This window comes from Ascaphus truei, chromosome 7 (genome assembly GCF_040206685.1).
Source record: "Ascaphus truei isolate aAscTru1 chromosome 7, aAscTru1.hap1, whole genome shotgun sequence".
NCBI classification, from domain to species: Eukaryota; Metazoa; Chordata; class Amphibia; order Anura; family Ascaphidae; genus Ascaphus; species Ascaphus truei.
Genome location: NC_134489.1, coordinates 56,164,762 through 56,179,642, shown reverse-complemented (window position 1 = coordinate 56,179,642; position 14,881 = coordinate 56,164,762). Strand labels below are relative to the sequence as shown.

At 38.6% G+C, this 14,881-nt stretch overlaps 1 protein-coding gene across 1 annotated transcript; it reads right to left on the bottom strand.

Moving 5' to 3' along the window:
• Positions 1-3,105: 3,105 nt before the first annotated feature.
• LOC142499988 (gamma-crystallin C-like) lies at positions 3,106-14,675 on the bottom strand. Its single transcript, XM_075610044.1, has 4 exons — positions 14,564-14,675; positions 13,878-13,934; positions 4,995-5,086; positions 3,106-3,381 (listed from the first exon to the last, which is right to left on the bottom strand). Exons 1-4 carry the CDS (start codon positions 14,673-14,675, stop codon positions 3,121-3,123), a joined length of 522 nt encoding a protein of 173 aa, XP_075466159.1. The 3' UTR covers positions 3,106-3,120.
• Positions 14,676-14,881: the final 206 nt, after the last annotated feature.

Below are 14,881 nucleotides of genomic sequence, written 5' to 3'. Positions count from 1 at the left end.
AAAGTTGAAAGGTATGCATAGTTTGTAAGGTAATCTAAACAGAAACTCTTTCCTAATATATCTCTATGTCATTTGCACTGCTTTTTGTCTAGGCTCTTGCATTGTGGAGTTAAATAAATAACCAAATCTTGCTAAACATCCAAGGACATAAATATTGCTATTCTTCAAGTCCTCAACCCCTGATGAAGTGTACGTATGTACACGAAACGTACATAGGGAAATTTTAGCAGACGCCACGACGGTGACGCCAGAAAGTGAGGGGCTGCATGACTCTGATGATTCTACCAACAGATTAAGGTTGTATAGCTACACCTGTTTGATGATGCTGTTACTGCATTAGGGTACCGCACTAGCTATTACTGTGGCGCTACGAGACAGGCAAAAAGGTATTTTCTGTTATGCTCGGTCAAATCAGCTGATCACGCTACTGGCATGGCAGGTTTCCACTGCAGCGTGTCTACATCTCATCTGACTGCGCTATGGCTGGTGCCATACTACTGTAGCACTGACAGTATACTTTATATACGAGCATAGTTATGATAGCTAAGGGTGTGAATCTCCTTACCATATATTAACATTTATTGGTGGCTACCAACTAACGCTGTCCTGGTTCATGCTGGGCTCTGGTTGAATACATGATTGGTGACACAGCTGATCACGCTAAGGACACTGCAGTTTTTACTGCAGCGTGTATATAACTCAGTTGACTGATACCATTGACTGCAGCATGAGACACTGAGGAAAAATGTTTAACACTTGCAGGGGGCTTTCAGTTATTAGCTACAACTGTGATTGTTGTGGCTGTTGAAGGATATTTTGTATATCAGTATTGGTTTTCACTGCAGTGTTCATATAAGCGAACTGCGCTATTATTGGTATTATACTATTGCAGCATTAGACACTGAGGGCCTCATTCAGAAAGCGTTCATAAGCCACTTATCAAAAACTTATCACCCAAAATGCCTACTGCTATTCAGTAAGCAGTGATAAGTGGGTGATAAAAGACTGAATTGCTCAAAAAAAATTGGTCATAAAAAAAATCACTGAGGCAGCGGTGATAAGCCACTTATCACCACTTTTCGGCATGTTCATAAACTCGTGCAATTCTAGTAGCAGTGATTTGGCTATGAACGCCTATCAATGCTCTAGAATGGGGATTTTATCACAAAATTCTCAGCCAGAAAAAGTTGGCTTAAAGGTGTTGGAAACCTGCAGAGAAGTGGCGAGATGGGACTTAGAAAAAAATGCATTTTTCCTGCATAGGATTGATGCCGGGAATCTCTGGAGCTGATATCCATTAATATTAGCACCAGAGACCCCTGGCATGAATCCTGTGCAATAAAAATGCATTTACAGTAAACTTCATTACCATAGCGGATAGCCTCAGGGACCCCCTACTTCCCGAGATACAGGCCCCGTTATGGGGGGCCAGTATCTCCTATGCATTTAAATGTCTGCATCACGTGACCATGGGAATAAAATGCATAGGAGATACCGGCACCCCATAACGGGGCCTGTATCTCGGGAAGTAGGGGGCCCCTGAGGCTGAAACCAATGCGGTTCCGCTCAGGAGACCCCCTGCTCATCTAAACTATTAACAAAATTAAAATTTATACACATAAAGTTTGGGCGATATTTGCACAGGGAGAGACGGCTCTCTCAGAGCAGCTCTCTCTGCAGCAGATACAACTCGCTGGGTAAGGCCTTTTCAGAGGTTCGTTCATCAGATCATCGGCTTATCACCCATTTTGTGAATTTTGCTATGACAGGTAATGAAGGCTTTCTGAATACCGTGATAGCAACGCTCATAAAAACGGTGATTTAAATGGTCCGGTGATTTTTTTTATGAACCTTCTCTGAATGAGGCCCTGAGTGTTTAATATTTGTAGGAGGTTTTCAGTTGCTAATTGTTTCCATATATGTTACTAACTAAGTGTGAGAGATGGCAACTGTATTTACAGTGTTGACTCTGTGAACATATACCCATACACGAAGCTGCAACTGTGGCTGCTGTGGCTATTGAAAGATATCTTGTATAGCAGCATTGGTATAATAGCTGAGGCAGTCAATCTCCTTACCATATATAACACTGATTGTTGGCAACCGATTGACACTGTCCTGTGTAACTTATGTGTAAATGCTGGACTCTGATCAGATGTATTGCAGACAAATCATCTGTGCTAATACGCTTAATACAGCTCAACCCCCTTATAACGCTTTGCTTGGGGTCCAAAGAATCACATCGCGTTATAAGCGGATCGCATTAGAAATAATGTACAATTGTATGCATTGTACAATAACGTATTTAAGATGCCAATAATCATGTTGTAAAGTACTCATAAATATGAAAATTGGGAGCCATGCTTGCATCGCGTTATAAGCGGAGTCGCGTTGTAACGGATCACGTTATAACGGGGTTGAGCTGTACTAGGTATCTTAGCTATACAGCATTAGGCTTTATCACTGTTTAGATTAAATTGGCTAACAATATTTTTAAATTGTATAAAATTGCATGGATATTCACCAGCAAAGAGGAGTATTTTGGTGATATATTAATCTGTCCAATTTTTAGTCAATTAAATATTGGTATATCTCACCCAACTATACTTACAGCGATTTGCTTCCTTATCGGTTATAGTTGGATCAATTTTGACTAGTTTACAATATTGAGATTAATCTGTATTAATAAGACTTAAATACAACTAGTATATATCTGCAGCCTCACACATGGGGAATTTGTAATCACTATGTAAATATTACACAGCGTCGTTGTTTAGTATAATAAAACTTTATTGCGTTTATATTTTTAGTGGTACATAGGAGGATAATTATATTATAACATTTATCCTCTTTTTTGGAATATTGATATTCTTGGGATTACTCTTTGTGTTAATAACAATGTACTTTGAGTGCAATTTATAGGGACCTTGGTGTCGAGATCTCTCTTCACAGATTAGTTCAGTATTCTACAAGACACCTTCGGGCTCCAGAAGACACCTTACGGAACTCTAATATTACATTCACTAAAATGTGAGAGCCATTATTGATCATAAAATGTAGTTCATTATACTATTCTACATCAAAATTTGACCAACTGGTCTTATTCTCTACTAGAAAATACTATAAAATGGAACTCACGTCTGAGATCAAGCGGCAGGACCTGATGGAGTCATTTAGTCCCTGCCACTGCTGGTAGTCAGGGTACTCTCCCCTCTTCAGAAAGTACTGGTGGCCCATGTAATGGGGACGCTCATACAGCATCCAGCAGCCATTGTCCACCCGGACAGAATTACAGGCGTTGAAGTGAGGTTGCAGTTCTGGGTGGTCAGTGCTGCATTCGTAGGAACGACCCTGGAAGTTCCTGTCCTCATAGAAAATGATCTAAACTCATGGAATGAAGGACAGGAGAAGGTTTAGTCTTGAACTACAGTATTCATGGTTGCAGTAGCTGCAAAATTATGCAAATTATACAAATATTTTGGTTGAATTAAGTGAAATTAGTAACTTGTAGCTGGGCATCATTCATGCTATAGTTACATGTAGTTAAATGTAGTACTGTAGCTACCTCTAGCTAATAAGGAAAAGCAGAATGTTGTACTGCAAGGCTTCTGATTACCTATAATAAATATATATACATACATACACACACGCTGAATTTATATATAGCCAATGGTGTAGCCAATGGCATTTTAACCCTTATGCGTTCCATTGCAAAAGTAACGGCAAATTCTTCAGCGGAAAAGAATAAGTTGCCGTTACTTTTCCGATGAAATGCGTAAGGGTTAAAACGCCATTGGCTACACCAGAAACCTGTACTACTGTTTCTCTGCTGTAACGGAAGGGAGCTGTGGAGTTGCGGAACAAGGAGAACATGTACCGCTGTGCCTGGGGAACGTTATGTGGGAACGCACATTATCGGAGGTACCCAGCTGTGGAAGCAGAAGATATTCACACGCCTGCAGTCACAAGATTGCAGCTCCATACCGGCAGACGCACAACAGGAGACTGGTGTTTATATGTCCGATGCTCATATCCTAACGAATTGCTGTGAGTGACCTCATTTTAGCTCATGTCAATAAAACCTATACTATTTACACTAAGGAACCCGTGCTGTCCCATATATATATATATATATATATATATAAATATATATATATATATATATACACACCAGTGTCTGGTGGAACAATGAAGCCTGCAACAGATATGTATAGAGTTTGTGTGTGTCTCTTAGCTTCACTTTTCGTTTGTAGATATATATGCATACACATACAATATATATATATATACACATACAATATATATATATATACACATACAATATATATATATATACACATACAATATATATATATATACACATACAATATATATATATATACACATACAATATATATATATATACACATACAATATATATATATATACACATACAATATATATATATATACACATACAATATATATATATATACACATACAATATATATATATATATACACATACAATATATATATATATACACACAATATATATATATATACACATACAATATATATATATATACACATATATATATATATATATATATATATATATATATACCATACGATACTGGTTGCAACACGACATCAAGGGACAGCACGCAGGTAAGTAAATCAAAAATGTTCTATATTTGATAGAAGACACAAAAACCGACGTTTCGGTCCCCCAGTGGGACCTTTCTCAAAAACGTCGGTTTTTGTGTCTTCTATCAAATATAGAACATTTTTGATTTACTTACCTGCGTGCTGTCCCTTGATGTCGTGTTGCAACCGGTATCGTATGGTCTGTTATTGCTTTATGGGATAAGCACCAAAACTTATTTACTTGCATAATGTGTGCCGGCTGTGCATTGGATTCTATATATATATATATATATATATATATATATATATATATATATATATATATATATCGTTTTGCTTATCTTATTTCTTTATAGTTGTTGTTTACCTTCCCCATTCTTGCAGTTGTAGCTGGGAGCGGCTCCTCAGGTTTGTAGCTGAGCAATGTAAGCCTTTTATGGGTGAGCTCCTGTGCTGTATCTGCAAAAAAAAAAAAGAACAAAGAACAGTCTATTTCTGTTTAGTAAGATGGATTTACTCCTCTTTCTCTCTCTAAAACCGCTCTCACTGTACTGCCAGTTTGAATAATTGTTTAGTCAACTTGACATTACATTTGGCATTAGCGCCATTTTCACACAGTTGCATTGGTTGTGTGCACGGACAGTATCTTCTCTTTTGGAACGGTGACAAGGATTCTTCTCTTTTTATAATTCAATAGACTTCTATTGCCAGGGACAGGCATAGTAAATTATGATTGTGTAGTTCCTTTTCCACTACTAGGGCAATCGATTGGTATGGTAAGACTATACCATACATAACTGATCCTTATTACTATATGGTCATCTTAGTTACCACCTGACTCCACGTTTCTGTAGCACAAGAAAACAGTACCAATTCACCCCTTTAAGCCTCCACCTTCTCTTTAATTTAATAGGGAATTAAAACCTATATTTAAAACAGTTTTCCCTAAGTATTACTAAATTCTGCACAAAGCCTGCAATTCATTAACATGTTCATATCTCTGGGTTTAAATAATGAGTTGTTTAGTTAACATACAGCACTTTAGCCAAGGAATGTAAAGCCAAAGGTAGGCCCTACACTACGTTTAAACCTCTTCTAACATGCAGAACTTCCCATGCTACAGCATATATTTTCCATTCTTATATATAAGAATTCTCAGATTTTACATTTTAGAACTAGATTTTAACCCAGTCAGTCAGTAGAAACCCCATTGTTACCACAGGAAATAGTTCAACTCTTAAGATAGGTAAAAACTAAGGTTTATGTAGGCCCTGTCTTTTTGGGCTTTAATTTGGCATGAGCGGTACGGCATACTGGACAACTTTCCCTGAGAAACATTCCCTCAACCCAATGCAAATCAGTGGTGATCTCTCCCATTTCCCTTACCACCCAAAGGAGCTTTCATGTCAGCTAATATGCAGTAGGGTAAACTTTGATTCTGTTACATAAATTTGTGTCTAAAGTACCTCTGTATGCATTTTGTACTGTAGATTTTTTAAATTAATTTCAGGATTAATAAACCAAGATTAATTGATGGAGAAATAATTAATTGAAATGTATTGCAGTGGGGGGTTTGATCTTTATATTGAATTAATTACTTACCTGGTACAGCGTGGACCTTAGCATGCCAGAGGCCTTTATGGTACGGCAATGGCGGGAAATTTAAAAATGATTAAGTACAAAAGGAGGACATTGAGGAAAGAGACGTCTATAATCACTGAGGAAGCTCTAACCTTGAGAGAAATGCATAGGGTGGCCAGCGCAAACCATAGAAGGACTACTAAGCTTTGGTAGACTGATGACATTCTGCAAATAATAAGTTCCTTCTACCTGCACAACTCTACTGTGGATGGCCGCCACGGGTGGAATATCAGAGAAAGAGAGAGTGCTGTTTTTTTGCCAGTTTCTGACCCTGGGTGGTCCCATTGCCTGAGTCCTATATATATTTGTGAATATAAACATTTACATTTATTGTATTCTGTTATAAAGCAATTTTGCACTATTTTTTGTGTCCTCCATTTCCACATATGGGATTCTCCTCCCCCTGTCTCTCTGCATGACTGTATGCTGACAGACACCGCTGCTGAAACCATTACTCCTGATAACCAAAAAGCCTCAATTACTCACGGAGAATGGGAGTGATATTGTAAATCATTTATTTTAGTTACTTTTATCCAAACTCTCTTGCACTATATATCTATGTTCTTCTTTCCTATGTAGCTTCTCCATTTTGGCATTATTTTTGTTAAATAAATAATGACACTGTGTAATATGTCATGTGTTGTTGTTCATCTGAGGTTGTATTTACCTAATTTTTAGACCTGCTAAGGAACAGATGATTGTTATGATGTCCTGATATGTAAAACCATAGAATTCAATGAGGGTGTACTTTCTTTTTCACGTGACTGTGTATATATATATATATACATTCATTTTTATTCACACTGATACACATACACACTCTTTCTTCACTTGCTTTCAGTTACCCTTTGACACCTCCAGCCATAAATCTCATACACAACAGGGGAAGGACCAGCTCAGATAACATTCCAAGAGACACTGTTTTTAAGTTATCCTTGCTTCATTCATTGTAACATCGCCGGAAGAAGAGATCAGTGTATCTCGAAAGCTCGCACAAATAAAAGCATTTCGTTAGCCACAGAACGGTATCATCTATTTATTTTTTGATATATATATATATATATATATATATATATATATATATATATATATAATTAATGCACAAAAAAGCACTATTTGAAAGTTTGAAATATAGTGTTGCTTTTTTTTGTAGGGAACAAAGTGCAAGAATCCTAAACAAAAAAATATATTTTGACACACAGAAATATCGCTCTACACTTAAATAAATTGTGTCCAAAACACCTGTTAATAAGTCATATATTGTAAGACTAAACAGTGGTGCTAAAGGTTAAATGTATATGGAAACAACAGAGAAAAAGCAACCTTTAAATAGCACACGGACATACTGTAGATGAAGGTGTAACAAAAGAATTTATTAAGGTGAATAAAACAGGGGATAAAGTTAAAAGGTGAGGGGGGCTCAACACTACCTAGACAATGTGGACCTGGAGGCTAGGGTCTAAATGAAGATCCAAAGCAAGACATGCACAGGACACAGATGGTTTTGTATAAGCACACCTGCGTGACAATCAACCTACACTGAGATCTTGTGACCACATGTAAAATTATTGTGCCATATAATTAATGCAATGGTTACATGTTGTGGATACACAAGTAGTGAAGGTAACACAGTACAAAATACGTCACCACTCAGTAGGTAGATGTCACAGACAGAAAGGTAGGTCAAAACTCCATGTCAGGTGGAAAAAGGTAGGGGCCCCCCTCAGCAAGACTCCCACTCCAACGCGTTTCGACGGGAAACTGTCTTCTTCTGGGAGTGGTGAGGGGAGAAATGAGCTAGCATTTATAGTGAAAATCATAACAACAAAAATCGCACCAAAAATTCTGTAGTTATTAAGCAATCTGATAAGGTTGGCAATGTAGTTATATGGCCCCAGAGTATGTATGAACGGGAGGCATACAGACAATTACAAGATACATCGTGTTACTCTGAATTAGCCTGTGACCCTACACTCAGATTTAAGACTGATCTAGAACGCATATTGCATAATGCACTAGATAATAAGACCATAACAAAATCTAACTATGACGGCTTATTACCCAAATTCCCTGTCATTCCCACCTTCTACCTATTACCCAAAGTCCACAAGAATGCCTCCCGCCCACCGGGACGACCCATTGTCTCTGGCATAGGGGGTTTGTGTGAACCTGCCTGCCGCTTCCTAGATTCATTTCTGTGCCTCGCAGTTGTTAATTTACCGTCTTATTTACGTGACACAATGGAGGTGCTGTCCAGGGTCGACTGTATCACGGTCGACGAGGATACTATCCTTGCGACCTGTGATGTAGAGTCCCTGTACACTTGCATCCCCCATCGGGAAGGTCTCCTGGCATCCAGATTTTACCTGTCTATGCAAGACATTCCGGGTGACCTTCTCGATTTCCTTATGGAACTATTACAATTCATACTCACTCACAACTATTTTATTTTCAAAAACAAATTTTATTTACAAGTCAGAGGCACAGCAATGGGAGCGGCATGTGCACCCTCCTATGCCAATTTATTTTTGGGATGGTGGGAAAGGGAGGTAGTCTTTTCAGACCTCCATCGCCACTTCAGTGACTTGGGCTTGTTGTGGCTGAGATACATTGATGATATCCTGGTTGTCTGGCATGGCACCAGTGATGCATTTGCAGATTTCATCGATGCACTCAACCACAATGAGCTCAACATCAGGCTAACTCATTTTTGCAGTCCCACCTCTGTGGTATTCTTAGATGTTCTGATCAGCATCAATAGAACAGGTATGATTGAGACAGACATCCACCGCAAAGCTACTGCGACCAATTCCATTCTTCACGCGTCCAGTTTCCACCCCCAGCACCAAGTCTCAGGGATTCCTCGCAGTGAATTCCTGAGACTTCAGAGGAATTGTTCCTCTGATGCCACATTTCAAACCAGAGCTAAAGAATTTAAGACCAAATTTCTCAATCGTGGGTATTCCAAATCCCAGATTCAAAAAGGCTATAACAACTGCCGTACAGTAACCCGTGAGAGCCTCTTACAAGTTAGACCCATATACAAGGGCAGGAAACAAATTAGGTTCATTAGCACTTTCAACCGCCAATGGTCAGATCTTAGGTGTATACTTCAGAAACTTTGGGGGACCCTTATGATAGATTCTGAACTCAGGAACACACTTGGCGACCGCGCGAGCCTGATAAGCAGGCGTTCCCCGAATTTAGGGGACAAACTAACACGCAGTCATTATGTGCCTCAGATTAACCCCACTTTCCTGACTAAACATCGTAAGTTGCGCTTCTACAAATGTGGCATGTGTTCAGCATGTAGACACATGCATCAAACATCTAGATTTACGAATTCCAACAAAACACACACATAGAAGATACTCTCGTTCATAAATTGTAAAAGCAAGGGAGTAGTATATCATCTCGAATGTCCCTGTGGCCTTGCATATGTTGGCATGACCACTAGAGAATTCCGCTTTCGCGTGTTGGAACATACTCGCAACATCAAAAACGCGCAAAGAGATGTAGATTCATGCAAGAAGATTAGCTCAGTTGCGCGTCACTTTTTGCGCTGTCATGGGTCTGACTGTGCGGTCCTTTCTGCATTTGCCTTCGATAGGGTCTCTCTCGGCGCCCGGGGTGGCGACCTTGAAAAGGCTTTGTTGAGGAGGGAGTGCAGATGGATCGTGCAGTTGGGCACCATGATACCACGTGGTCTCAATGACTATCTTGGATTTGCTATGTTTTTATAACTATTGCCCCTCTGGTTTGATTTGTTTTTTTACACCTTGGCCTGTCTGTTCTCTAATGCTTGGTTTTTCACTTCGTTCCTCCCATACATGCTTATACTGTGAACCAGCATTCCTGTTCTACGCTGCAGACCTGTGATTGCTGTGGAACACCGCATGGAGATCATCTTTCCCACACTAAGAACAGCCATGGAAATTATTCATCTAACATTTGGACCCGTGATAAGATGCATTATGACGATTTCCTCTACATCCGGAGCACTTATGGGAATTGCCCCGTTATTACAACAATTGTTTGCTCATCGAGCTGTGGACACGGATAAAACTCCAAATGGATTTTGGTCAGTGCAATAACTTTGCACACCGACAGATTCAATTTGGGTGATGTTCTTTGCAGGACTTCTCCAGTTCAAGTGTGTTCATGTTACCCGCTTAAAAATGCCTTCGGAAATTTATTGGTCTGCATTCACTTTAAGAGTCGCAGATTGCCCCATCTTGCGATATACACCAAGTTTATGCCACTTTTGACATTTCAGTTGTGGTGCAGTCTCAAATATTTCAGATTTGGATTACCTATGGCTAAATAATGTGATGATAGCCGGGTGAGATTTCTGTAACATGGAATGGTCGTTAGACAATTTATCTGTTGCAGGCTTATGCCTAGCCTAGTGGATATGTATTTGCACTTACCTGCCTCCATGATTGACCTGCGCCTTCCTGCTGTGTAATTTAAATATGTGGATTATTGCATACATGCATCAAAGATTAGACCACAAATGCATATGTATATGCTTTATTCAATAAGTCCCCTGGCTTACCTCATTTTCTCCTACCCAGGAGAATAAAAGCATCATTATTTACATTGCTGCTATAACACTATATTGGAGTAACTCGATTCAATGGTAAATGACATCTATAAAGCATGTATTTTCCCTGGTTCAGCAACAGACATATATCATACTGATGCTTGTTGCATATATGTTTATGCATATCTCCTTTATTAACACAGGACAGCATGCTTTTTAATGTTTCTATTGCCAGCAGCTTTCTTTATTCATTGTCTAGGGCCCTTCAGAGTACCTTTTACCTTTATCTGGTGCAAAATCGCCCGTTTTGTTTGTTTTACGGTTGCCATGACAACCGCATGTATTGTATTACAAAACGTGATGACGTCATGCGCATACCCCATTGATCTGGCAAGCAAGGCCATTATAGCCAGTCTCTTGCAATTGGCAAACTCTGCCATTTAATCCCCTACTTGGGCCTGCCTTAGGCTTCAGTGGGAGGTGCTATTATGGCAATGCGTCATGACGCTCGTGACGCGATGACATCACACGCGTCATCACTCAATTTACATGGGGGCTGACTTTAGAGTGCACATGTGATTAGAATAGCCCAATGAGATGCGCAATCATTGTAACACAGGCCCTATGACGCTGTCATGCTTGCAGATACTCCTTTCTCTCACAGCTGTTTGCAATTCTTGAATTTTTGGCACGATTTTTGTTGTTATGATTTTCACTATAAATGCTAGCTCATTTCTCCCCTCACCACTCCCAGAAGAAGACAGTTTCCCGTCGAAACGCGTTGCAGTGGGAGTCTTGCTGAGGGGGGCCCCTACCTTTTTCCACCTGACATGGAATTTTGACCTACCTTTCTGTCTGTGACATCTACCTACTGAGTGGTGACGTATTTTGTACTGTGTTACCTTCACTACTTGTGTATCCACAACATGTAACCATTGCATTAATTATATGGCACAATAATTTTACATGTGGTCACAAGATCTCAGTGTAGGTTGATTGTCACGCAGGTGTGCTTATACAAAACCATCTGTGTCCTGTGCATGTCTTGCTTTGGATCTTCATTTAGACCCTTGCCTCCAGGTCCACATTGTCTAGGTAGTGTTGAGCCCCCCTCACCTTTTAACTTTATCCCCTGTTTTATTCACCTTAATAAATTCTTTTGTTACACCTTCATCTATGTCCGTGTGCTATTTAAAGGTTGCTTTTTCTCTGTTGTTTCCAAAAAAATATATTTATTTATATGCAATAAATAATTCATCTTTGTGGTAAGAAGCGTTCATGAACTCCCAATCAGTATTTCAGCCTCATTCTAATAATGTCATAATCATTGTATGTAGTTTTTTTGGCGATCCCTATAAAAGGTGAAAAGATAAATAAAAGCAAAAAGGTGCTGGAACCCAGTTACCCTGAGTCTCCCCACAAAAATAACCCTAGTTTTGCTCAATATACAGTACACATATTCTGCTGTCATTAGTCAATGTGCTATGAAAACTAGCGGTGCTGATTTCAGTAGAATGTTATCCTGTTAAGCAATGAGGGCAAGATCATATGGTTTATATATACTCCATATAACAGAATGACTAATTGTATTGCCTGCAGTTATAACAGAGACATCAATTTCAGGGTGAAATAAAAAAGATTAGAGGGTACTGGACCAAATAAATGCAATTTTAATACCAAATGACTGATTTTTAGAAGTGGGTCTACAGTACACTAAAGTCTGAAAAGCCGCTAATGCTAAAAATCATTGAAACAGACTCAAAATCAGTAAGACTGACCAATATCAGTGGGAGATATCAGTTATAAATTTACCAATTAAAAATAGTTGTACTCAGTATACACCAAGAATTTCAAACTTTGGCAAACTGCAGCAAGAATATGAGTTCCGTAAGTTTATAGAAATGAAGATGTTAAAACATTTTCTCTGAAATACATTAACCATTTTGCTGCCTGAAGAGCCCATACATTATTTTTGGGTTAAAGGTGGACGCCAATGGCCTCTGATAATACTAGGAAGAAAATAAACTTAATTGAGCATATAAATCTTATGAAAACGAAGTTATATTATTAAGCAGATGCAGAGCAGGCCTTTGATAGGATCAATTGGGATTTCCTAAATGGGGCAATGGAGGCATTTGGGTTTACAGACTTCTAAATTGGGGGAGTCTGAGCACTATACAGATCCCCAGCAGCAACACAAAAATCCATGGGTCAACTTGAATGAAATAAGAACAAAAAATGGAACTAGACAGGGGTGCCCCATGTCACCATTGCTCTTCGCACTTTCCATAGAGCCGTTAGCACTACTTTTAGAGCCAACCCATATATAAATATATAGGGCATAGAAACTGGAAATTATAACATTTAGTTGTTTGCCGATGACATTATTCTGACTATCTCAAACCCTCTCATGTCGTTCCCAAACTTGAAAGCCTCCCTACTGGAATTTGGTAACATCTCAGGATACAAGATAAATAGCGACAAGTCTGAAGCTTTGAATCTGATCTTACCTCATCATGAAGTCAAGATCTTACAACTACATTTTAACTATAGATGACGCAAGAATCATCTTATATATTTGAGTATCCCTATTTCCCAAAACTACAATTCTCTTTTTAAATGTATTTAACCAGCCCTATTTGATCAAATTAAGACTCCTGTACCATTTCCAGACATTCCCGATCACTATCCCAGCTAAAGATATAAAAGCGATACAAAATAGACATTCTCAATTTATTTTGCAAGGGAAAAAGCTATGAGTTACTAGATCGGTTATGTTTGCTCCCAAAATCACGGGTAGCCAACCAATAACAAATATCAAAAGATACTACCTAGTGGCCAAACTCTGTCAGATTGTAATTTGGAACTCAAATCCGAAATGTGTTGGGTGACAGTTGAATCCCACTATAACAAACCTTGGTCCTTGCCCTCTCAACTCTGGACAAACATGGATGGATGCCTTAGGCAAAATTTACCTGTGCTTAGAGTTGTAAGTTTCACACTTGATATTTGGAATCAAACTAAGTTTAAATATAGATTACTCTCATCAACCTCCCAACTCACCTTTATTTTTGACAATCCAAGTGTGCATCTGAGCTGTAGTACGAGAGCATTTGAAACCTGGAGAAATAAAAATATAACAGATGTGGTAGGAATAGTACATAGAGGAAAAATGTTGCACTTTGAAGAACTATGTTTTAAATATGAAATCATCAACTTGGATTGTTTAAGTATCTTCAGCTTAGACACTTTATCCAAAAGATCTTGCCCAGCCCCAAATTCTCAGAGTCAACGAACTTTGAATGACTATGTAGGTACAAAGATATACTGTACTTAGAACTAGTAAAATATGGGGAAATGCCTTCTCATATAGAAAATGGGCAGATAACTTCAATTTAGATAAAGTATATCAAGTGAGGAATAGGATGATACTTGGGATAATGCCTCAAAGACTTCAATTTGTCCAACAACAAAGAAGAAAATCTATAAAATTATATTGCGCTGGTATTTGACTCCCCAAAAATTGATCCAGATCTTCCCTGAAACCTCAAGCCTCTACTGGAGGAGGTTTGGACAAGTGGGGGACATAGCCCATATATGGGGGTTCTGACCCAATAATAGAACAATACTGGTTAAGTAATGATCCAGAAACTTATAGAAGATAAAGTGGATGTCACTATCCCCCTTGACCCACTGATATATATACATTATATTAGCCAAATCGGTAGACGACGTAAGTCATTCTCTACGGAGATTGATCTCCCATATTCTAAAAGCAACTGGATGTGCAATTTCAGCTTCATGGAAGAGCCATCTGTCCCCATCCCAAAGGGCAGTGATACAAGGAATTGACAACGTCATGCTTACACTATGTAGAAACTCACCTCTTTTCTAAAGATGTAAATGTAATGGTTATTTTACCTCCCCCCACTTTTAATTTCTGTATTCTACACCCACTCACCCCTTTATTGTTTTTATTGTTTTTATTGCAAAAAACCATAATAAAATTCAAGTTATAAAAAAAGATGACTTTCCATATGATTTTTTATAAACTGCTTGATAACTCA

What these genes read in the sequence shown, in the direction of transcription:
- LOC142499988 (XM_075610044.1), bottom strand. Translation starts at nt 14,675, where the DNA reads ATGACGTTGTCAATTCCTTGTATCACTGCCCTTTGGGATGGGGACAGA. An exon ending in TTGGATTGTCAAAAATAAAG is followed by an intron (nt 5,087 to 13,877) that starts GTGAGTTGGGAG and finishes TTTTTTTTGCAG; the next exon opens with ATACAGCACAGGAGCTCACC. An exon ending in CAACTGCAAGAATGGGGAAG is followed by an intron (nt 3,382 to 4,994) that starts GTAAACAACAAC and finishes CCATGAGTTTAG; the next exon opens with ATCATTTTCTATGAGGACAG.